The sequence below is a fragment of the Callithrix jacchus genome, chromosome 10 (assembly GCF_049354715.1).
Source record: "Callithrix jacchus isolate 240 chromosome 10, calJac240_pri, whole genome shotgun sequence".
NCBI lineage: Eukaryota > Metazoa > Chordata > Mammalia > Primates > Cebidae > Callithrix > Callithrix jacchus.
In genome coordinates, this window is record NC_133511.1 from 22,346,709 (window position 1) to 22,370,315 (window position 23,607).

Here is a 23,607-nt window from a genome sequence, read left to right on the forward strand (position 1 = left end):
GGAATGCGGTGGGAGGACCACTACATCTTTTTTGCTATAAATTGCTTTCCCATATGATGATATTTACCATACCAGGATTTCAGCTCTAGCTCAAAGCTTGCTTAAGGATATTTGTCAGAATGAGCTTGCCTGAGAGTTCAGTAATTCTCAAGATGGTTTCCCTGAAAGAATCCTTGTTCAAACACCATCCCTTTGAAAGTCCTTAATCCAGACTGCCTGTTCTGCAGACATTCTCCGATGCATTATTTAAAGTTATTTCCAGTGATGCGTGGGTGGGAGGTGGGAGCTACATTTGTTACTTAGTGGTTTCCAAAAGCCTTCCAGGATCTTTCCTTTTTACTCTAGTGAGGTTGCTCACTTTTAACCCTTCTTTCCCAAGTCTCCTAACATAACCTCTTAGGCTTAGTAACTCATCGGCAAATCTGTTAATGCATTTCACTGCCATTGGGTGAAATTTAGAAACATGTTACTCTGTTCTTTGGGGATGCCTCTTAGGAGAGGGAGGCTTCTTTTTCTTGAGGAGTCAAAGAATGACATTCACAAAAGATACCGTTTATTGGATGAACCAGTGTAGGGACTTTTAAATTCTTTGAAGAATGTTCATATCTGTGGTATAATGCATTAGTCATCATACGTTTGAAGAATAAAGACATCACATTGTATTCGCCCTCTCTCCCAGGGCCCCCGCAACCTTTCGCATCTGTTATTTTGTTGGAAGCTCACAAAGCTTCCTGCAGTAGACAAGTTGTTTCACATTTTACAGATGAAGACAGAGGCACAGTGAGGGTAGTGACCAGCTGAAAGCAGCTCTTGGTGGATGGCCCACGGGGACCTAGAGCTCCGCCCTCATACTCTCTTGCTTCCTGGTCTTGCAAGACTTTCACTTAAACATTTTGCCTCTTTTAATTACTGATAGGTGGCCTGGTTCTCCCCTGTTCTCCAGAAGCCCAAGTACACGGGCTCCTGGAGCATCAAGGCCTCAAACACTTGATGCTTGTCTTTTGTTGCAGGGGTCCATTTCTAACTTGCAACATCTAGTTTCTGGTTCTGCTTCTGCCGGCTAGTGAGAGAGATAGGAAATGGCTGTGTGTCTCTGGATATTTTGAGACTGTGCTTTGTCTAAGAGAATGCTCAGTGGCAGATGGAACCATTTAGATATCCAAGGAGAACTGCCCTTCCTGAGTTCCTTGGTCCCTAAGCTCCAATTTGGTAGAGAATCGGGCTTCTTTTCTGAATATCCATAGTGAGGTCACATTCCTTAGAAATTCTTCACTTGCAAGTCTGACAGCTCTAGGAGTTACCCTTTAAGCATAATATTGAGACCGGTATTCCTTTCACGACAGGGCTATAATACTGCCAACCTTTGCACAGAGCTTTAGAAATGTGGTTATGCTTCAGAAGCTCCCACCAAGTTTCTGAAAATACAGATTCCTGGGCTCCTCCTGGAGATTGTAATTCAGTAGGCTTGAGGATCAGAAATCTGAAATTTAAGCAACAACAACAAAAATTTCCTTTGTCAATTCTGACAATTAACCAGGCTTGGAAACCACTGTTTAGATTACAAAGCCCTTCTGTATACAGTATTTCATTTCTTCGTCACAACATGAGGAAGCCTTTGCAGATGTGACTCAGATATGGTAAAGAACCTATTCTAACTCTCTAAGTGACTGAATGGTAGAGCCAAGTCTCTAGCCTAAAGCCTTTGTCTCCAAACCTGATTTTATTTCCACTGTGATCCCTCTTGGAGATGCATTCTCCCATCTATCTGTTGCCCCGGGGGTGTTGGTTTCTTCTCATACTCTGCTTTGCTCACCAGTGTAAGGCCAGATTCATCTGTTCTTCCCTGGGAGCAGCTCTAAGCAGATGTGGAGAAGGTAGTGGAAAGGCAGGCCCCAGGCAAGAGTCTCAAAGTATCCATCCTTGTCAGTTATCTGGGCCCATCAGGCAACAGTGGCGGGCAGGGACATCCAAGGAATGTTTCAGCCCAGTTCCAAGAAAGAGTTCCAAACAGCGCAGGGTAGAAACCACCAGCCGCTGGCTTAGGGAGTTAGTGGTAAACCTTTCCTCTTTCCATGTGCATTGTGTTTTGGAGCTAGATCATCATGAAGAAACCTCAAAAATCTCAAGTTCCATTGTAATAGGAAGAAGGCAGGGTGGCCCTGGGGGTGACTATGGGAAACTTTGAGTGGATTTTCTGGTGCTTCTGGGTGAGAGGATGTCAGAGTGTAGAAGGAACTTGAGAGCAGGGCTCTTTTGTCCTAGCTGGCTCTGTGTCACTGGGAGCTCCCGGTGTTGGAATGTTTACATGGACTTTGGTGGGTGGTCCCCTCATCCCAGATTCCCAGTGTGGCAGCTCTTCTTCGGAGTTTAGAAATTGGAACCTGGAGGACCTTTGTCTTAGGAATGGGAGTTTGGTTTCTGGTTATTTCATTCATTTGTCTATTGGTAGATATTGCTACATAGTAGTTAAGAGCCTGAGACTTCCTAGATTCCAGATCTGGCTTTGCCGCTTACTAGCTTTGTAATTGGTGTTACTGTGCCTCGGTGTACTCACCTTTAAGATCATGATGACACTAGAACCTACTTCTTCAGGTTTTGGGGAGAAGCAGATGAGTTATTATGTGTGGAGTGCTTAGAAGTGGGGCAGGCACCTAGAAGGAGCGGCGCAAGGCTCGCTTCTCTGTTGTCTGACAAACCTCATATTCTGGGTCCACCACTGTGGCATAGAGGCAACCACCAGGGGCCCACCTTGCGGGAGGTGACAATTTACTTGGAGACGGGCTTGGAAACAGACCATTTCTGTGTAAAGTTGCTGTGTGACATGGGAAATGCTGTAATAGAGGAACTCTCAGAGGGGCTGTGGGGACAGAGAGGAGAGGCCAGCTGTGTGCCATGGATGCGCTGGGCCAGGCCTGAGCTGGCTTCTTAGAGGAGGTAGTAGCATTTGATAAAGTATCATTAGCAATTCACCAGATGGGGGAAAGGGAAACGCATTCCAGAGAGAGGCAACAGCACACACAGGGCCACAGAGGCGTGACAACTCCAGCATGTGCAGGAAATGACAGAAAGTGGAGAATGTGCTTCATGAAAAGGAAGTGGGAGGTGAAGTGGAGAGTCCAGTAAGCGCCATCCTAAGATCCTAAGAATTGTAAGCACCATGCCAAGGGATGTGGACTTTGTCTGGAGGAAAGGCACTTGGGACTCACTGGGAGTGTTTGAAGAACAGGCTCAAATTTGTATTTATTTCATTTATTTATTTTTTGAGACAGAGTCTCACTCTGTCACCCAGGGTGGAGTGCAGTGGTGCCATCTCAGCTCATTGCAGTCTCCGCCTCCTGGGTTCAAGCAATTCTCCTGCCTCAGCCTCCCTAGTAGCTGGGATTATAGGCACCCGCCACCATACCCTGCTAATTTTTATATTTTTAGTAGAGACAGGGTTTCACCATGTTGGCCAGGCTGATCTCGAACTCCTGACCTCAGATGATCCACCCGCCTCGGCCTCCCAAAGTACTGGGGTTACAGGTGTGCGCCACTGCACCCGGCCTCAAATTTGTATTTTAATAAATTACTCTGGTTGCTGTGATGAGCATAGCACCATAAACAAACAAAAAAAGAAAGAAAAAGAAACAAACTCACTGACTTGTCCCTTACCCCTGTTAAATGTGAGTGTAAGGTATCTACCATTTCAGAGAGGGCTCAACATCAGCCATGGTCAGAGGGGCAAGGGTTTGGAAAATATGGTGCTGATTCTGCCCACGACATTCAGGGTACCCCTGAGAAGAGCCCTTTGAGTGTCTGGTCTCCCCTTGTTCTGTCGGTGCAGGAGCGCTATCAGGCTCCCTCTCCATAGCTCATCTTTAGACAATGTTAGAGGAGTGTGTGTACTGGATTCTCTGCAAACACAGCCTACTCTGGAGGAAAAGTGGGTCTCCACTGCTTGTTTCATTTTCCTGTAGAATGTATTTGCACTTCATTTTATTATTTAACAGGTAACATGCTCATAGTTCAAAGAACAAAATGATAGGAAGGGTGACACACAGGTTTGCTCTTCCCTCTGTGCTCATCCGCCCTGTTGTCCCCATCCCTGCCACAAGAAACCATTCTTAATTAGTGTCTTGGGTATCATTCCAGCATTTCCTTTTTTTCTTTTCATGTCAGATGGGTAATATGCCAACATTGAAACAAGGTTTGAGGGTGGCACATCTCAAACAAGCATATGAACACCCAGTCATTATGCTTGTGAACTATAAAAGGATCACCTTCCGGCATTACTTTTTTCTTTTTTTTTGAGATTGAGTCTCGCTCTATTGCCCAGACTGGAGTGCAGTGGTGCGATTTCAGCTCACTGCAACCTCTGCCTCCCAGGTTCAAGCGATTCTCATGTCTCAGCCTCCCGAATAATATAGGCGTGCACCACCACTTCCGGCTAATTTTTGTATTTTTAGTAGAGATGGGGTTTTACCATGTTGACCAGGCTGGTCTTGAACTCCTGACCTCAAGTGATCCACCCACCTTAGCCTCCCAAAGTGCTGGGATTACAGGTGTGGGCCACTGCCCATCCCCAGCATTTCTTTATGCAACTATGAGCAAATAAGATTATAGATTCTTCCTGTTTTCCCTTTTACTTGTAGGATTATCAACAAGGTCTTTGAGATATAAAAAGTCATACTCGTTAGGGGATTTCTAGCTAGTCCAGTTATTCCTTCCAGAGTGAAATAAAGGAAAGCAGAAACTTTGCTATGACTTTGTCTCCCTGCCCTGTAAATTAGGGACAATACTGTCTTCCCTGACTCCCATGTGGGAAAGTAATAAGTAATTTCACATTCATCAACCGTTTTGAGCTTTGGGGCAGAAGGGATGCTCTGAGTAATGTTGTTTTGATGATTTCTCAGCAAAATACTTCCCTCTTGTTTATGGGTCTTAGGACTTATTTTTTAAAAAGCACTCAGATTGCTAATTGTTAACAAGTTGTTGGGTACTTTTCCTCCCCTCCAGCTCTTCCTCTCAAAGCTTCTGAGCCTTAATTGGCAGCCGCAGGCTCTGGTGGGGCCATGTGTGTCTGATTTTAAGCTGCATCCTGCCAGGGACTCCTGCTGCACACATGTGCCAGCAAGTGCTCCCCCGGTATCTGTTGCAAAGTTCTTTCATTCTTTTTTCCCACCACATGTGCTGAGCCACACAGAAGCTTTAAGACTCCAAATCACAGCTCAGCAGTGAACCAGTGTTGGCTGTAATTAGCTAGAATTGCAAAATCCTGGCCATAAAGACATCATGTCTTCGCTTACTGTGGTGAATTTCCTGCCTTCTCTAAGGGTAGCTGGAGAGGCTCGGAGGAAGGAAGTTGTCTATGAATTGAGGGGGGGCTAGACTAGAAGATCCCTAAGATGCCTTCACTTCTAAAATTACACTTTAATGACATATCCTTCAGGACCCGCCTGTCCCCACATAGGGAGTGGACCACCAGGCCCAGCAAGCCCCGTGGAGGTCCCCGAGATGCGCACCAGGAAACAGGGACAGGAGGCTGTTGTCTCGACACCACTGAACCTGGTTACTGTTTTGAAAGGGATTTGGTTTTGTTTTGCTGGGATGCTTCCTGGAAGTCTTTTCTTGAGGCAGTGTGTTTATCTGGTTTCTTACGTAGAGCATGAGGCTGTTTTCTCTCAGATGGGGACTTGGCAATGAAGAACTCAGTTCTGGGCCGTGATTCAAAACCTTGCCAGCTTTGTGAATTTCAAGAAATCCTTGTTCCCATCCAAAGAGACTTTGAACGGTCATTTCACCCTCCCCGCACAGCTGGGCTGGATAGCAGCAGTGGCCCAGTCCCCATTCTGAAGGTTCCCAGCCTTTACCTAGAGGAAATCCACCTCACTGGGGACCCTTTCCTGCTCCGTAGTTTTAGCCCATCTTCTTATTATTATTATCATTTTTAGAGATGAGGTCTCCTGTGTTCCCCAGGCTGGTCTCAAACTGCTGGGCTCAAGCAGTCTTCCTGCCTCAGCTTCCCAGGGTGCTGGGATTACAGACATGAGCTGCCACACCCAGCCTTAGCCCATCTTGAGGTGAAACTATGCAGTTGTTCTCGGTGCCTCTGCATGCCTGTCCTAGGTGGATTTCAGGAGGATGCAGAGTCATTGAGTTTACACGGGGAACATTTAGCTGTCTGCGTCGTTTCTGTGGGCTTCCCCAGGCTGACCCTGGAAAGGGTTCTGGATACTAGTTGGGGGATGCTCCTTTTTGCGAATTGACATTTAGCTGCCCGCGTCGTTTCTGTGGGCTTCCCCAGGCTGACCCTGGAAAGGGTTCTGGATACTAGTTGGGGGATGCTCCTTTTTACAAATTGGCACAGACATCCTTCTGACTTTCCTTTGTCCTAGGACCACTCTTTATGGTGTTGCTGTTAAAGCAGGTCGGGGAATTGGGAATGAAGCATAGCTAACGGGGTAACACTTGAGGAACAGGACATGGTTGGGGGCCACCAGTCCAATTTCTTTATCTTAGGTCTGAGCTGTTAAGACCCATAGCTACTTCTCTTATAATTATCTTTTTTTTTTTTTAAGACAGGGTTTCACCATGTTGGTCAGACTGGTCTTGAACTCCCGACCTCGGGTGATCGGCCTGCCTTGGCCTCCAAAGTGCTTGGATTACAGGCATGAGCCACCACGCCCGGCCTCTCTTATAATTATCAAACTTTTATTCTCCCTATTTCAGTGTTAGACTCTCCAGGGAGATCTTTTTTTTCCTTTTTTTAATTCTTTATTTCTTTTTTAAAGTACACGGACACACAGATCCAGGGAGGTCTTTGTGATCCCCAGCCTCGCGTGGTGTCTGGCTCATTGTAGATGTTTAAGATTTGGTTGTTAGATTGGGTACCCCATTCAGCAACATTTATTGAGTGCCTAGAATGGGCTTTGTGCCATGCTAGAACCTGGTGATGACAAATCTGATACAGCCCCTCCCATAAACAATCTATCATCTAGGAAGAGACATCTCTGTGTGCTTCCAACATCTAGCACAGTGGCAGAAAAAAGGTCATTTGGTGGCTTTTGAGCTTAGAGCCATAAAATGTCAGAGCTAGAGGGTCCTAGGGATTGTTAAGTCCCTCCCTCTCACTTTGGAAGTAAAGAAACTGATTGGTCAGAGACTTGCTCAAGGCCACACGATCAGACAGGGACAGAGAGAGTGCTCAGCCTGCTGTCCTTGCTTCTGGCTCTTTCTGTCACCCCATGCAGCTTGTCTTTGGTCTTTAACTAGAAACATAAAATCATGAAAAGTAGAGGCAGTACCAGAGAGAGCAGGAACCCACTTTCATTGCAGATCTACTGTGGCTCAGTGACCTAAATCCTGGAGGACTGGGAAGCTCTGGACAGTGGCTCTAGGACTGGGACTGCAGAGTCAGTACTCCAACGCCACAGGGGCTCGGCTGCCTGCGGTTCTCACCGAGACTTCATTCTCCAGAGGCCAGAAAGCCCTGAAGATGAAGGCTCATCACTTCTGGTCTTGTGGCCCTGTTCAGCTGAGATGCCACATGGTTCTCATTGAGGGGAAGGCATGTGAGAGGCCCTGGCGCCTGAGCCACACACTGGGGCTTTCCATCCTGCTGAAGTCAGGACATTGATTGACCCTGATTCAAACACACTGATTGGAAAAAAGGCATTTTTGAGACCATCAGGGGAAATGAATGTGGATTTGATATTCAGTAATACTAAAGAATGATTATAAATATTAGATATGATAAAGGCAAGGGATCATGTTTAAGATAGAACAGTCCTTATCAGTTAGAGATTCATGCCAATGTCTAGGTTGTTTTAAAATACTCTAGGGAAAATAAATAGATCTTTATAACTATTTTGGAGTCAAATGATATGATATCTGGGATTTGCTTTAAAATATTCTGGGCACAGTGGCTCACGCGTGTAACCGTAACACTTTGGGAGGCCAGGTGGGAGAATCACTTGAGCCCAGGATTTTGAAGCCAGCCTGGTAACATAGCAAGACCCTATCTCTACAGAAAATTTTAAAAGTTACACAGGCAGTTAGCTTTATACCTGAGGTCCCAGCTTCTTGGGAGGCTGATCCGGGAGAATCGGTTGGGCATGAGAGTTCGAGGCTGTAGTGAACTGTGATCATTCCCCTGCACTCAAGCCTAGGTGATGGAGCAAGACCATGTAAGAAAGAAAGAAAGAGAGAAAGAAAGAAAGGAGAAGGAAGGAAGGAAGGAAGGAGAGGAAGAGGGAGGAGTGGGGGGAGGGACGGGGGAGGGGGAGGGGGGAAAAAAAGAGAAAAATAAAGAAAGGCCTGGCGTGGTGGCTCACATCTGTAATCCTAACACTTTGGGAGGCTGATGCAGGTGGATCACTTAAGGTCAGGAGTTCAAGACCAGCCTGGCCAACATGACAAAACCCCATCTCTACAGAAAAAACAAAAATTAGCTGGGCATGGTGGTGTACACCTGTAATCCCAGCTACTCGGGAGGCTGAGGCAGAAGAATCGCCTGAACCCAGGAGGCTGAGGTTGCAGTGAGTCCAGATGGCTTAGTGGCTGTGGAAGAAGTGGCTTCCACAGACATGACGGGGTGTGGGTGACATCACACAGATCCTTGAACAATTGCATACCTATGGAGGGTTCCGGCCTTTCTGTGTGTCCTCTAAGAGACGCAGTGGCCAAGGTGAACTCCATGCCATCCTTGGTATTTTCCACTCACCGTTGTTAGACTATCTCTGTTTCAGGTCAGCCTCCTCAGACACCCAGAGAGGCCCATCCTAAGCCAACCCCCCTCACAGAGCTGTAGGGCTAACACTGCAAGTCACTGCACAACTGAGCTTGCCTTCTCAGCCCGCTGTGATGCAAGTATCTGGATTCTTTATTTTATTTTATTTTTTTCTTTTCTTTTTAATTTCTTTTTTTTAAGACGGGGTTTCACCATGTTGGTCAGGCTGGTCTTGAACTCCCGACCTCAGGTGATCTACCCGCCTTGGCCTCCAAAGTGCTTGGATTACAGGCCACCACACCAGCCAGTATCTGGATTCTTACTCACCTTCTGTCCTTGTCTTGTCCTCCTTCCTTTCTCTTCCGGATAGTGGAACCCTCACTACCTCTACCCCCTAATGCTTCTGCCATGTCTGCAATCTGATAGTCTCTACAATGTGATTTTACTATTGCAGTGGTCCCTCCTTATCCTCGGGGATAAGAACCCCAATGGATGCCTGAAAGTGCGGATAGCACCAGACCCAGTTGTGTCAGTCGGATCCTGTTTCTGGTCATGTCTTCCACTCACAAATTTAATACCTTTTCCATCCTAACTAAACAATTATCATGCACTGTGGCTATTAACTGTTGCACTTTGAGGTGAGGCAGCAAAACCAGCACAAATTTCTTCTTCCTTCTTCACAATTTCACAGATGGAAGATGATTTCTTAACATAGACCTCAGTGACTTCCTCATGCAATTTTTTTTCTTTCATTATTGAGTTGAGAACTTTCACCTTTTCACTTAAAGCACTTTACGGCTTCTCTTTTGGGATATGCAAATTGCCAGCGTCCCTACTCTTGCATTTTGGGGCCATTGTAAAGTAAAATAACAGTGATGTGAACACAAGCACTGCAGTACTGGGACAATTGGTCTGATAACCTGGACCACTACTAAGTGACTAACAGGCGGAGAGTGCAAACAGTGCGGATACGCTGCTACATCCATAGTCTTCTGTATCCAGGCTAGATGAAGGGATGATTCGTGTCCCTAGTGGAATGGAGTGGGATGGCTCGAGAATTTATCACGCTACTCAGAACGTCGCACAATTTGAAACCTGTGGGGTTGTTTATCTCTGCAACTTTTCTCTTAATATTTTTGGACCACAGTTGACCACTGGCAACTGAAACCTTGGAAAGTGAAACCATGGATAGGGACTGCTCTACTAGTTTGTTTAAAGTTTTACTCTCTTGCTGCACTCACTGCTGTGGTTTTTGTACCCAGGCCTATCCTAGCCTAGAGCACTCCATTCTAGTCTTCCCATGGCCACGTTCTTTAGTACAGAGTGAAGAGTTCTTACTGCCAAGGAGACATGCATACTTGGAGCCTATGTGCTTCCCACCCTGACAACACACACACACACACACACACACACACACACACACACACACACAATGCTCTGGATTTTGGGAACACAAACGACTGGGAACCTGCTTCCAGGGTCTCTCCCCCCATCTCCAGCCTCCCAAAGACAGACAGCCCTAGCCCCGTGGATAACAAAAGAGCTTCTGTTTGTGGGGCTGTGGACACAACTTTGATGTATTCTTGGGGTACCCATATGCATACATGTGAGGACCCTCCTGGTACCCAAGGAAGCCAGGGTCTGAGCTAAAAGCAGATGGAAGCAGACCATAGGAGAAGAGATAGCTTCTGGCCAGCTGCTGGCTCTTCCCAGGCTGCTGTACTCTGGCACACAATGCCAAGAAGTCTGAACCCTCTAACCAGCTTGTTATGAAAGTATATTGGCCAAGGTAGGAGGCTAAGGCATATTTATGAATTGGTTTGCTTGATTTATTTTTTGTAAACATTTAGACATTGGTGTATGTGGGGGCCTCTCTTTACACTCTTGCCCAGGCTCTGCACATTGTAAGTATCTATTTCCTAATGGAGACACAGGAATTTTGCTCTGGGCTTCATCTTGCCTTAAGGAGGGCTTCTGTTCTTCCATGGTATTTCCTGCAACTTGTAAAATACAACTTGTAAAGTCCTATTGTAGCACCACGTATTTCCTGTGTTTATAATGGAGATGAACTCATGGTTTGTCTTTTCACCACCCATCTTTCCATCCCCAACAACCCTCAATTACATAAGCTAACAAGCTAATTAAAAATAACCTTAAAGTGAGGACACTTGTGTAACCAACAACTTTATCAGAAAAGTTTCCCCTGGAATTTCCTGTGCTTATCCAAAGGGACCGGCAGTGTTCTGGATTCTAATCAATAGATGTTATCATAAAACCCAAAAAGATGAGCTTTGTTTTAAATTGTGGTTTTCCAAAATGTCTCTTCCCATTCAAATAGCGGCAGAATCCTACCTGCCATCCTTCCCTCCAGTGAAATGTTGTTCTCTCTCTCAATGAATCATTAAAATTCCTGGCTTGTTGTGGTGTACCCATCACCATATCTATATAATACCAAGCAGAAAGGTTTTGAAGGCCTTTTGGGATATCAGAGCGGTCTCCCCACCCAACTGATCATATAATTGGCTTTTCTCTCTTTAAAGACTCAAAGCCTTTGTGCTAAACAGAAAATGCGAAAGGTCTTTGGACATGAGGGGTTGAGTGTTGGCTTCATACACAGCAGAAAATGTTTCCCTCCTTTGCTATGGAAGACTAACCTTAGCATCTCACTCCATCTCAAACCCGGTCAAATTTTAATTCAGTTCATCATGAATGCAAAGTGCTTTCTTCAAGCTCCGTTATTTCTGGAGCTCCCTGGTGTCCAGTTTAATAAATTCTTCAGGGAAAGATGTCTGGCAGTGATTGGATGAAGCTATTGGCTTTGGAAAGGAGAGTCTTAACGTCAACAAGTATGTCAACGATAAGTCACTAGAAACAAATCCCAGCCATCCAGTTTGCTTGTTTATGTGGCTCGGCGCCTCGCGCCAAAGCTTGGCCCATATCCAAGTTTCACATCAGTAATCCCTGCCATTCAACATGTTTGGCTTTTGTTTCTTAATGGGTGTTGACAGACAAAATCTACTTCCCACAATCCTCCATTCTCAGCTGCCTTCATTCATGCATTCATTCCACAAATGTGTTGAGTAGCCCTGGAGTCTTTGCTTTACAGAGACCCATGGATACGTCAACAGATTTTTATTGTAATGATAAAAGTATATGATGATAGAGGTATGTATAGTACTGTATGAACTCAGAAGAAGGAGTGTCTTGTCTTACCAAAGAACTAGAATATCTTCGAGGATGGCAGTGGACTTGTATCTTGAATGATGCACAAGAGAATATACAGCAGATTTGGGAAGTCAAAATATAATGTCTCTTCTCTTTCTTTTTTCTTTTTTGAGATAGAGTCTCACTTGGTTGCCCAGGCTGGAGTGCTGTGGTGTGATCCCGGCTCACTGTAACTTTTGCCTCCTGGGCCCAAGCAATTCTTGTGCCTCAACCTCTTAGTAGCTGAGACTACAGATGTGCGCCACCATACCCGGATTTTTTGTATATTAAGTAGAGACAGGGTTTTGCCTTGTTGGCCAGGCTAGTCTTGAACTCCTGACCCCAGGTGATCTGCTCGCCTCAACCTCCCAAAGTGCTGGGATTACAGACTTGAGCCACCACGCCCAGCAAAAATTGAATGTCTACTCTCTTGAGATTTGTACTTCAAAAGCTGTTGGTTTTCATGAGCACAGAAAGAGGGCTTGTAGCCTGGTGATCAGCTGTGTGGGCATTATCAACAGCTGCGAAGAAGAGCGAGACATTGAAAAGAGCTCGGCTCTTTCTGGCTGAGCCAGAGGAAAGGACTTGGCCTGAGCAGATGGGGATTCCCAAGGGGAAAGGAAGAGGCCCAAGGTCTGAAGCCACTGTGCTCTGACCCTACGTCTTTGCTTGCATGGTGTTCATAGATTTACGAGCTGTTGGTGGCTTCCAGTGTGCCACTGGGGTGTCCAGAAAAGCAAGCTAGGAGGGACACTTGTGAGCAATCTGGCTTAGCTCGACATCCTGAAGATGTGGTGTGCTTCACAAGCAAGCAGCACTCCAACAGCCGCCTTGGTTTACATCTTGAAATAAGTCCTCATCACTGGATGAGTATTTTAAGATGCAGCTTTCATCAGGAAAGCTTCATTAAAGCAATTCCAGTAGAGTGAATAATCATTTTCCCCCTCATCAGATGTGCTTGTCTTATGGAATTATGACGAGTTTAATCCTTACTTTTTAAGCTGTATCTTAAAAGAAAGAAAGAAAGAAAAAGCCCTGGAGAAATGATCCTGCGTCTGGGTCAAAACGTTTCCCTCTGCACTTTCAGATCCGTCTTTTCTAGGTCACCATTGCTCTTTATGGCTTTCCTTATCACAGTTTTTTCTAACTTCCTGTTTCCTTGCAAACTTTATATAAACTCATTTTATTTTTACTTTAGCCATTCAGAAGTGAACTTTTCCCCTTTTTGGAGGCCAGTACTTTTTCTGCACCTTATTATTATTGTACACACGAGGGTCAGAGTTATTTTAAATGTTTTGACAACCTTCAATTATTTGCACTTAAGGGGTTGAGTAGAGAAGAAGAACTGCATAAATTCCAAGCAAAATGACATTAGAGCGATCACATGGATAATACCCAATAGCATATATTTCTTGTTTATTTGCCCTTGGAATGTACTTAAAATAGTATTTTTAGCACACCAAACTGCTTCATTTGCAATTCTTATACTAGATGGGCAATGAAATGTGCAGTCCCCAACATGTGGGTAACAGAAAGCTAATGCAATATAACTCTTTCCTAACAAGAACAGCTTTTCACAAAGATAGGCTAAATGCACACCTTTCTAGTTAAGGAAAGAAATGCAATGCTAGATAAACAGGAAGGCCTGTTCCACAAACCTGATTCACAAAGACCTAGAGCTCATTCCTTTAGTCATTAAACATTTCTTGAGCACCGAATGTGTGATAGATGCCAGAGAGTCAAAGAAGAAAAAGACGTTTCCCTGTCTTCTTTGGGTTCGGTAAAGCAACACACAGTTTGGCAACTGCCCAAGGGGATCTGAGAGTCCCTAGTAGCAACAACTAATTCTACCATGTTTCACAGAGAAATATTTCATCTGGACATAGAGAAGTATGTATGTAGAAGACATCGATCTACTCGTGGAAGTGGGGAAGCAGAGTTCCAGGCAGAGGGCCCAGCATCTGCAAAGGTGAAGAAGAAAAGGTAGTGAGGATGGGAGAGTTGAGAGTTGTGGGATAGAGGGGGCATGAGAGCAAGGTGGTGGGTTGAGCCTAGAGGGGTAGATTTGGGCACCACCATGGAGCATCTTGGATGCCCTCCTGAAAAGGATTTGGGCCCTCAAAGCTGAAGCAGAGGTAATATGGCTACATCTGAGCTCTAGAATAACGATAGCAATGTGGATGGTGTATAAAATGGGAGAAGAGACGAAAGCAGAGCAGACTTGCCAGGTAAGAGACAAAGATATTTTGGCCCAAGACAGTGGAGGTTCAGAAAAGGGAAAGGAAGTTCAGTTCAGCCTCATTTAGGATGCTTTGGCACCTGACAGAGGAAGGTAGAGAAGTCCAGAATGCTTCCTAACTTCTTGTTATTTCAACTTTGTGCCCGTTCTCCAAGTGAGCAGATAAAAACATCTACTACTAAAGTCCAGCTCCCGTTGCTTCTTGGTGTTCTTCCATTTCCTTTCAGAACTGTGTAACTCACCCCTGGAGTTTTTTTGGTACACAACCTCATTCTATATTCTGACACTTTTAGGTCCGAGAACAAGTTCTCAGCATGGGCATCATGCTAGAAGATAAGACATGCAGAAGGAAGACCTGTTTTTTTTTCTCCAAGAAGCTCATAAGCTTATGGAGGAGAGAGACAGTTAAAACTCCAGATACTAATTCAGGCCAAATGAAAACCAAAGGGCTAGGGGACTGCAGAGAGAAGGCTGGGAGAATTCCGGAGCTCATAGAGAAGGTGGGGCTTGAGCAAGGCTCTTCATTCTTAGTGAGCATCCACCTCACAGCCTGTACTACAGTTAGTGCTGATAACAACAGGCTAACATGCACACATGATGAGAAGGAGGACACACATCAGATACGTAATTAGCTACAAGCAGAGTGCATGCTGGGAAGAAATGCAGGGTGTCATGAGAATGTGTAATTGGGAGATTAAAGGACTAGGAAGCCGGGCGTGGTGGCTCACACCTATAATCCCAGCTACTTGGGAGGCTCAGAAGAGAGAATTGCTTGAGCCCAGAAGTTTGAGTCCAGCCTGGGCAACACAGTGAGACCCTGTCTCAAAATGAAATGCATGAAAGATCAAGGAAAGCAACGTAGAAGATTTAAGCTAAGACATGATAGGTGGGCAGAGATATTAGTATAGGGAAAGGGAAGAATGTTCCTGAAGAAAGACTGCATGCCCACTTGCTCAGCTCTGAGAAAATGTGGCACGTTCAAGGAACTGAAAGAAATCTAATGTTGGGAAGAGGGTAGACTAATGTAAGCCAGGGAAGGACCAGAAAACAGCATGCAGGAGGCTTAGCCATGTTAAGATTCTGCAACTTTATTCTCGAGGAAATAGGGAACTACTGGGATGTTTGCTTAAGCAGAAGAGGGTATGATTATTATTGTATATTTGGAGAATAAATTGGAAAGGGCAAAGCTGGAAGCAGGAGATGTGTTAAAGCTGCTGGAGTAGTCAAAGTCGGGGTGATAGAGGCTTAGCACAGATAGGAAATAGGGGATGCAGAGGAACAAAGCCTAAGAAATGTAGGAGGCACACATGGACAGGACTTAATGATGACTTAGAGAGGACAGACAGAGAGAAGTCAAGGACGGATCCTAGGTTTCTAACATGGGAAACTGCATGGATGCTGTGCTCTGAACCAAGAGCATCTGGAAAGAAGCAAAATTGGAGGGAAAAAGGTGAGTTCAGTTTTTGAACACATGTGGATTAGTGCAAGCAAGGTGTTCAAGTGGAGATATCCAGTAAGGAATAGACCAGAAAGTCCAAGGGTTGAGCAGGAGAAACTGGAGGGACCTGGAGACTAAGGGCACCCTTAGCATGTCGAAGCCGGAGGCATAGCCCAGGGAGTAACTGAGATGACTCCGGGAGAATGAGTAGAATGTAAGGAGAAAGACTGGACAGATTCCTGAGGAATACCAGCAATTAAAGTGCCTGCAGAGAAGTCAGGGTTTACAAAGGAAACAGAATAAACCACTAGAGGAAAGGGCAAAAGAAAAACAACAGGAGCATAATCAGGAAAGTAAAAGTAGAGAACAGAGGGAGGGAGGGTCCATAATGGGAAATGCTGTTGAGAGGTCAGCAGACACTAGTCCCATTGAAGAGTGTGGTGACTCAGATGCTCACTGCTACTTACTAAGTGACCTTCGATGGGTTATTAATTTTACACGGAGCCTCATCTATAAATTGGACCGATTGCTCTGTATTTAGATTGACATCTAAATAAACGCTCAGTAAATCTTAGCCATTATTATTCAATGGCATGAATAACTGTTAGGGACTTTGTTAGTGGGGAAGTGCCAAGTTAGAGTGACTTTTAGCTGAAAGGGAAAGTGACATTGAGCACTTGAGAGAGGTTGTTTAAATGCAAAAAAGGAGTTCCAGGGAGGAAGATATACAAGATAGAGGAGAAGAGGGCTTTCATTCGGAATAAAGTAAAGCAACACAGAAGGACGGGCATGGCAAGAAGTCTGAGGGATGGCGATACACAGCATGACAACAGACATGGCGATACACACCATGACAACAGATGAGGTCAAGCGCGATGGTAGAGGAGGCAGGAAGAGCTACGGTAAGAGTTGAGCCTGTAGAGAATGTTACATTCATGAATTTGAATATGTGAATTTTGCTTTGTGGATATCAGGGAGCCATGGGCAATTTTAAAGGAGAGGAAGGGTTTTGTTTGGTTCTGTTTTGTTTTTGAGACAAGGTCCTACTCTGTTGCTCAGGCTGGAGTGTGGTGGTGTGATCACGGCTCACTGCAGCCTTGAATTACTGGCCTCAAGGGATCCTCCTGGCTCAGCTTCCTGAGTAGCCGATACTACAGTGTGTGCCACCACACCTGGTTAAATTGTAAATTTTTTGTAGAGACGGGGTCTCACTATGTTGCCTAGACTGAGGAATGGAAAGTTTAACTCGAACTGTTTTAGAAAAATTTCTCTTTTCTTTCCTTTTTTTTTTCCGAGACAGAGTTTTGCTCTTGTTGCCCAGGCTGGAGTCCAATGGGGCTATCTCAGCTCACTGCAACCTCCGCCTCCTGGGTTCAAGCGATTCTCCTGTCTCGGCTTCTGGAGTAGCTGGGATTACAGTCATATACCACCTTGCTTGGCTGATTTTGTATTTTTAGTAGAGACAAGGCTTCTCCATTTTGGTCAGGCTGGTTTCGAACTCCCGACCTCAGGTGATCAGCCCGCCTTGGCCTCCCAAAGTGCTGGGATTATTACAGATGTGGGCCACTGCACCCAGCCTAGAAAAATGTTTCTAACGGTAGAGAGAAGTAGTGATTATAGAGGAGAAAGATTTAGATAAGAGCTGTCCACAGTGTGTTGCTGGCAGAGGAATTTTAATAAAGAGCAAAAAAATCACTTGTAAGCATTTAACCTCAGCTAGGTCACTACACCTCATCAAGATTCAGTTTCCCCACTAGTAAAATGGGAATAATAATATTTATCTCTGAGGTTCTTTTGGGCATTGCGTTTATCAAGTACCTAGTATGGTGCTTGGCATACAGTATTCTTCTCACTATCCTCCTCCTAACAGCTCCACGCTCTGGGTGGGTCTCCATGGCTGGGTATCCAAATGACTTGGTCTCCTCTGATTTTCAGGAGACATAAATTTGCTTCGTAACTTTGCAATACTGAAAGAAAACCACAGTCTTGTCTTCTGCAAAGTTTCCTCCCAAGTGTAGGGCTAAATTTCATCTCTGCTCCCTCTTTTATTTGGCAGATTGACACGGTTCATTTGCTATGTACCAAATTGTCTTGATCCAAGAGTTTTTGTGTTTGGGGCTCGGCAGTGGTCCAAAAGTGTCACTGTCCCATTCAACTTTAAGGGATTTACCTACAAATGGGTGGGTAACGCATCCTTTGGACAGATGGCACAACCCTGAAGCCACTGCCCTAATTTCTTCTTCTTCAGGGTTCTCCCTTTTTTTTTTTGGAGACGGAGTTTCGCTCTTTTTACCCAGGCTGGAGTGCAGTGTCGCGATCTCGGCTCACCGCAACCTCCGCCTCCTGGGTTCAGGCAATTCTCCTGCCTCAGCCTCCTGAGTAGCTGGGATCACAGGCACGCGCCACCATGCCCAGCTAATTTTTTGTATTTTTAGTAGAGACGGGGTTTCACCATGTTGACCAGGACGGTCTCGATCTCTTGACCTCGTGATCCACCTGCCTCGGCCTCCCAAAGTGCTGGGATTACAGGCTTGAGCTACTGCGCCTGGCCCAGGGTTCTCCTTTTAACCTGTCTTCTATGATATCTGACTTGGTTAAATTCATGTCCACCCAGAAATAACTAGTTTCTGGAAAAACTGTAATGTGGATTGTATTTCTGTAAAGCCATATGTTCCATACATCCTGACGTCCTCGCAGATGCCATTTGATTCCATTTTGCCATATTCATTTAATAAATATTGAATGTCTGCTTGGTGCCTGGCATCTGCAGTGCAAAGAGGGATAAGATTCAGTTCTGCACTCCGAAGGATCCCATATTTTGTGGCAAAGCAAGAGCTAAAGACACAATTCCAGTAGACTATGGATAGGTTAATTTGGAGCTGCTAAGTGGCTATCATGAGGGTGGAGATTGGGAGGTCACAAGAAAGTTCCAGCAAATCTGGCATTTGAACTGCATCTTGAACTGTGAACTGGACCTTCCCAGGTGAAGAGAAGGGGATGGGCTTTCCTGTTTCCTGATGAAGGAACATGTACTTGAAAGAGAATGGCTGGCTCTGAAAAGGGTGAACCGTGAGTTGTCCGAGGATTAGGATGCCAGCAGCCGTTTACTGAAAGCACATTATGTGTTGTACATGGTGCTAAGTGCTTCTTGTATTTTTTCACTTGCACGCAGCAGCCATATGAGGCAGGTCCTATTGTTATTCCCATTATACTCGAGATATCACTGCTGCTTCGAGAGGTTGAATAGCTTGCCCATGCCAGAGTGATAAGATATAATTTGAATATAAACCATCCTGTACTCCTGAGTCTGTACTTGCAAGCCACCCTGCCATACCAGATATGTGCGCAGGCCATCTGTGTGCATGGGTGTGGGGCGAGGGGGCAGGCTGAAGGCAGAAAGGTAAATTGAAACCATTTTTGAAATATTGAACACCAAGATAGAGGTTGTTGTAGACAAACATCTCTGCATGTTCATTTTTAATAAAAATTCACTGTATTACTTTTAAAGTGAAACAGAATCCATTATTCAGACCATTTTTTAGCAAGAGCCCTGCTTTAGCAGCACATAATTATGTACATTAAATGGGGATTAGAGTTAGTAATCTAACTAAAAACAAATTGTTCTCAGGGTTTTTGATTCCTTTTTACTTGAAAGTGCATATTGGCATAAAATGAATGCTCTCCTCAAGGTAAGCCCCAATTATGTAAAAGTATTTTCAAGTTATTAGCTCTTTTTACCTTAAGAATGAAAAAACTTTATTATTTTTGTTTAAAAATTGAGGAATTCAGAACCTAACCCCTCAGCTAGTTTGAAGACTAAAGCTGTGATGTGATTCACATTTTATAAGATCCTCACAGAATAAAATATTCAATTTACTCTCAGTTCATAGAATATTTGCACGTTTGGCTCTTTTCCTTCACAATAAATTTTTTAAATTTTCAATTTGATCTTAAATGAAATGTATCCATGAAGTGTTTCAAACAGCAGAAACAAACCAAAACCCACAAAGATGTAAATCAAAAAAATAGCACTTTTCTGTTGGCTGTTTACCAATAAATGAACATTTAGGTTCATGTTAGAACCCAGTGAATGAGCAAAACCAGAGGCTGTGTTTGCTTCATTTCAAGCCCCTCCCTTTGAGATCTAAGTCAGTTCACACAGTGGTCAATGAACATCCCACTCCATAGGAACTGTGTGGGTGATCAAATACTCCAAGCCTGAAATCCTCGAGGGTCTCCCGGTGGGAAGGCTGACACATTTGGTTTATGAGGCCCCGTGATGCTTTGCTTGGGAGAGTACAGACCCATCAGCAGCAAGGCGTCCAGCTGCTCCTCTTCCCTCCCATAAGGCCATTACGACAGCCAGGCCCCAGAAACTTGAACTTTCTGAACATGGGTGGCCAGGCTGCTTCAGAGCCTCTTCTGGAGTCAGCAACCCTCCTTTGCTCTTCCCCCTTCCCTCCCATGGATTCTGCTTCCTGGACGTGTCTGCTAACCAAGGAAACCAGCCTTGAGCAATTCCTTAGTATTTCACCCAACTCAAGCAGTCCAACCCCCCTAGGACGGCTCCCCTCCCCTTTTGATAGATCACTTCTACTCCTGAGATGAGATTTAGCCTCTCTGGTCTGATGGTGGAGCAGAATCCTGAGAACCCCGCCCTACCTCCCCACAAAGCTAGCTCAGTGGTAATGAAATCTGGAGTTGGACACAGTCCAAGGCCATCTCAGGCATCCGCTTCCTCCAGGACGATTCTTCCTCACTTGTCAGTCAGTGAGACTGCATTGGTCATAGTCTCTGACCTCAGGGATTATTCAAGCCTGGAAGGGTCAGGAGAAGCTTTTTAGAAAAGGGTGGGACTTGGAGAAAAAGAGATTTGGACAGTATTGCAGACGGGAGAAGCAAACCGAGCCAAGAAGAGCAAGAAACTCTCCCAAGTACAGGAGTCTCTCATTTCAGTCTTGAAGATCTCCAGGAAAGGAAATTCCAGGGCTTCCCCTGAGTCTAACCCATCCTTTTTCCTATGACCTCTGATGCTCCATTTTATGGGTCCCGGCTGTTAAATATGTAAAACCTAAAAGGAAGAGGGCCGGGAAAAGGAGGTCATGGTTTGCCACAGAAGGCTAGCCTGGCGGAAAAAGCCATTCTGGGCTTGTTTTGCTGTCCACTCTTGTCTCCTTTCAGACACACGTGTCATATCACTAGATCTTCTCTCCGGCTAGTTCAGGAGGGTGGCCAGCCAACATTCCCATTCTCCCCTCCAGAACCCACTTTGTCAGGAATATAGCACAAATGGTTCCCTCTCAGCTGCCTGGCATTGAGGCCATTTTCCTTTGCAAGGTCACTACCTAAACTAAATGTTTTAAATCAGTTTTCTCAGAGAAAGGAAAAAGCTGAAGTTCCAGATATGTCATTCACCCCCAGAAATATCATACGATGACTTCCCCTTAATCTTACTCTCTGTATGTTGTGGAAAATAGTTCCAAACTGCTCCAGCAATTCGAGCACATAAAAAGCACCCCACCTCCTGAACACCCCTTAGTTTGAGCCTGGCCAGCTAGGTGCACGTGCACACAGGTTGGGTGGGAGAGACGGGATAGAGTGAGTGCCTCCGTAGCCCACCCGGCCCTCGGTGATCCCTCCTTGTGGCAGCTCTCTGTTGCTTCTCTCTTTAGTCTTCTCTCCTTTCAGCCTCCTTGTTGTGATCAGTTTTGGCTCTGGCTGCTCTGAGGTACCCTAAGAGCCAGGGTGGGAGATAGGAGTTTTGACAGTCTTGAAAATGGAAAGTTGGGATAAGAAAGTCTACTTCTGGGACCTTGGAATGAGTGACTTAATCTCTGTCTCTCTCTCTCTCTCTTTCTCTCTCTCCCTCTCTTCCCCTTTCTCCCGCTCTTGCTTCTCTGTCTCTCTTTGAGATAGGGTCTTGCTATGTTGCCCAGGCTGGGGTGTGGTGGCACGATCACAGCTCATTGCAGCCTTCAACTCTTGGGCTTGTGTGATCCTCCCACCTCATCCTCCCAAGTAGTTGGGACTTCAGGCCTGTGCTACTGTGCCTGGCTATTTTTTTTTGTTTGTTTCTTTTGTAGATGAGGGTCTTGCTTTGTTGCTCAGTCTAGTCTCAAACTCGTGGACTCAAGTGATCCTCCTGCTTCGGCTTTCCAAAGTTTTGGGATTACAGGCACGAGCCCATGCCTGGCTGACTGATTAAGTCCCATGTGCCTGGCTGACTTAATCTCTTGCCTTCAGCTTCCTCATCTGTAAAATGGGTATACTATGAACCTTATGAAGCTGTCTTGAGGATTGAAGGAGATGCTAATTCTGAAAAAACTAAAACACAAAGCGCTCCAAGGATGTGAATATTTGAAAGCAGGTCCCTGGTCTCTTTCACTTTGGAGTAGGGTTGGGGTAGGGCACAAAGCAGAATGTTTCCATTGCAAAGGAGCGTGATGGAGTAAGTGGCAGAGGGCCTGAGGGGCAAGGTAGAGTGGCAGGTGCGAGTATGTCCGGAAGGGCTCTTGGAAGAAGCAGTTTCTGAAAGAGAGGGCCCCATATTGGCAGCAGGAAGGTGCAGGGTGCTCCCTTGTTCCTCATGGAAAACCCCTGGCAAGGAGGAGGTGTGACTTGATCAGGTGGCTGCATCAGATGGGCAGTCAGTGCCCTCCCCACCAGGGCGGGTGCTACTTGGGAGCTGAGCCAAGTCAGGGCCTCGTGTAGTCCAGCTCTCCTGCATGTGGGGGAAACCCAGGTGCCATGGAGATGTCCCTTTTGAATCCAGCCCATGCACCTGGGCCCCTTTATAGCGGTTCTCACTTCACCAGCACCTCCCCTTCCCTCGTAGGCTTCCTGTTTTGAAACCACCAATAGATGGAAAATGTGAGTACTGCCGCTTGAATGGCTCAGGCTGTGTGTATGTCTGGGTGTGTGAGGCTCTGTGTGACCTTGCGTTGTGTGAGCCTGTGTGCGTGCATAAATGTGTGTGTGCGAATATGAATTTGAGTGAGATAGTCTAGGTGTGTGTGAGCATGTGTTGTGTGTTCATGTGGGTGAGCATGTGACTGTTGAGTGAGTACGTGGACATGTGTGCATTTGAGCATGTGTGTCTGTGTGTGGCTGTGTGAGTGCTTGTATGAGTGTATGATCACGTGTGTGTTACTGTGTGTGTTACATGAGCATATGTGTCTATCTGTGAGCTCATGTTTTGACTGTGACTGTGTAAGCATATCTGTGTGGGTGTGTGACCATGTGTGACTGTGTGAGGCTGTTTGTGTGCATGTGTTGTATAGGTGTGACCGTGTGTGGCAATCAAATATGTGTAGCTATGAGCATGTGTTGTGGGTGTGATCACATGTGTAACTGTGTGTGACCTGGTGTGTTTTGTATGTGATCATGTGTGTGATTGTGTCAGTGTGTATTGTGAGTGATCACAAATGTGCTGTATGAGTGATCATGTGTGTGACTGTGTGATCATGTGTGATTATATATGTGTGTGACCAGGGGAGAATATGTATTGTGTATGATCCCATGTGGGGGGTGTGTGTGTGTGCATAAGCATGCCGTACAGCCTGGGGAAGGGCAGTTGAGGCAGAGGACCTGCCCTAGCAGGGGAGCAATCTTGTCTGGGGAGGGGTGTTGAGGAGCGGTTGCCCTCCCAGGGAACCTGTCTGCCTGAGTGGCAAGAGCGAGAAGTAGGTTAACACTGGCGTGTGCAAGCACATCCTGGAAGCTGCCTGAGGCCTTCCATCCACACTGGAAGACTCACCTCTCAGCTTGTCTCAGGATCTCTTTTTCTTTCTCCCTCAAGCTTTAAAACAAATCATTTCTTACCACTCCAAAATGCCTTCCTGAGAAACTGGATCATGTAACAGACAGATCAGACTGTCAGCCTTCCTAGCTGAATAGGCAGGCAACACGTCTAGCAACACGTCTAGTCCATTTTCCCATTCCCCGCACCTAGCACAGTCCTGGTAGTTGGCAGGAGCCAGTGTGTTCATTCAGCAAGTATTTATGGGGTGCTTACCATGT

At 45.6% G+C, this 23,607-nt stretch overlaps 1 protein-coding gene and 1 non-coding gene across 5 annotated transcripts in view; one reads left to right on the top strand and one right to left on the bottom strand.

Moving 5' to 3' along the window:
* UBASH3B (ubiquitin associated and SH3 domain containing B) overlaps window positions 1–23,607 on the top strand; it is a 160,284-nt gene that overhangs the window by 68,479 nt on the left and 68,198 nt on the right. The window contains exon 1 of one of the 4 annotated variants that reach the window (XM_035264896.3): window positions 13,650–13,894. The exons of the other annotated variants lie outside the window; for them this stretch is intronic. Coding sequence (XP_035120787.1) covers window positions 13,764–13,894 — 131 coding nt within the window. The 5' untranslated portion in view covers window positions 13,650–13,763. Of the gene's footprint in view, window positions 1–13,649; window positions 13,895–23,607 lie in introns of those variants that run through there. 4 annotated transcript variants of the gene reach the window in all.
* Window positions 4,153–4,256, bottom strand: LOC118146033 (small nucleolar RNA U13). The gene has a single exon (XR_004731502.2). It is a non-coding gene; the product is annotated as a small nucleolar RNA U13 (small nucleolar RNA).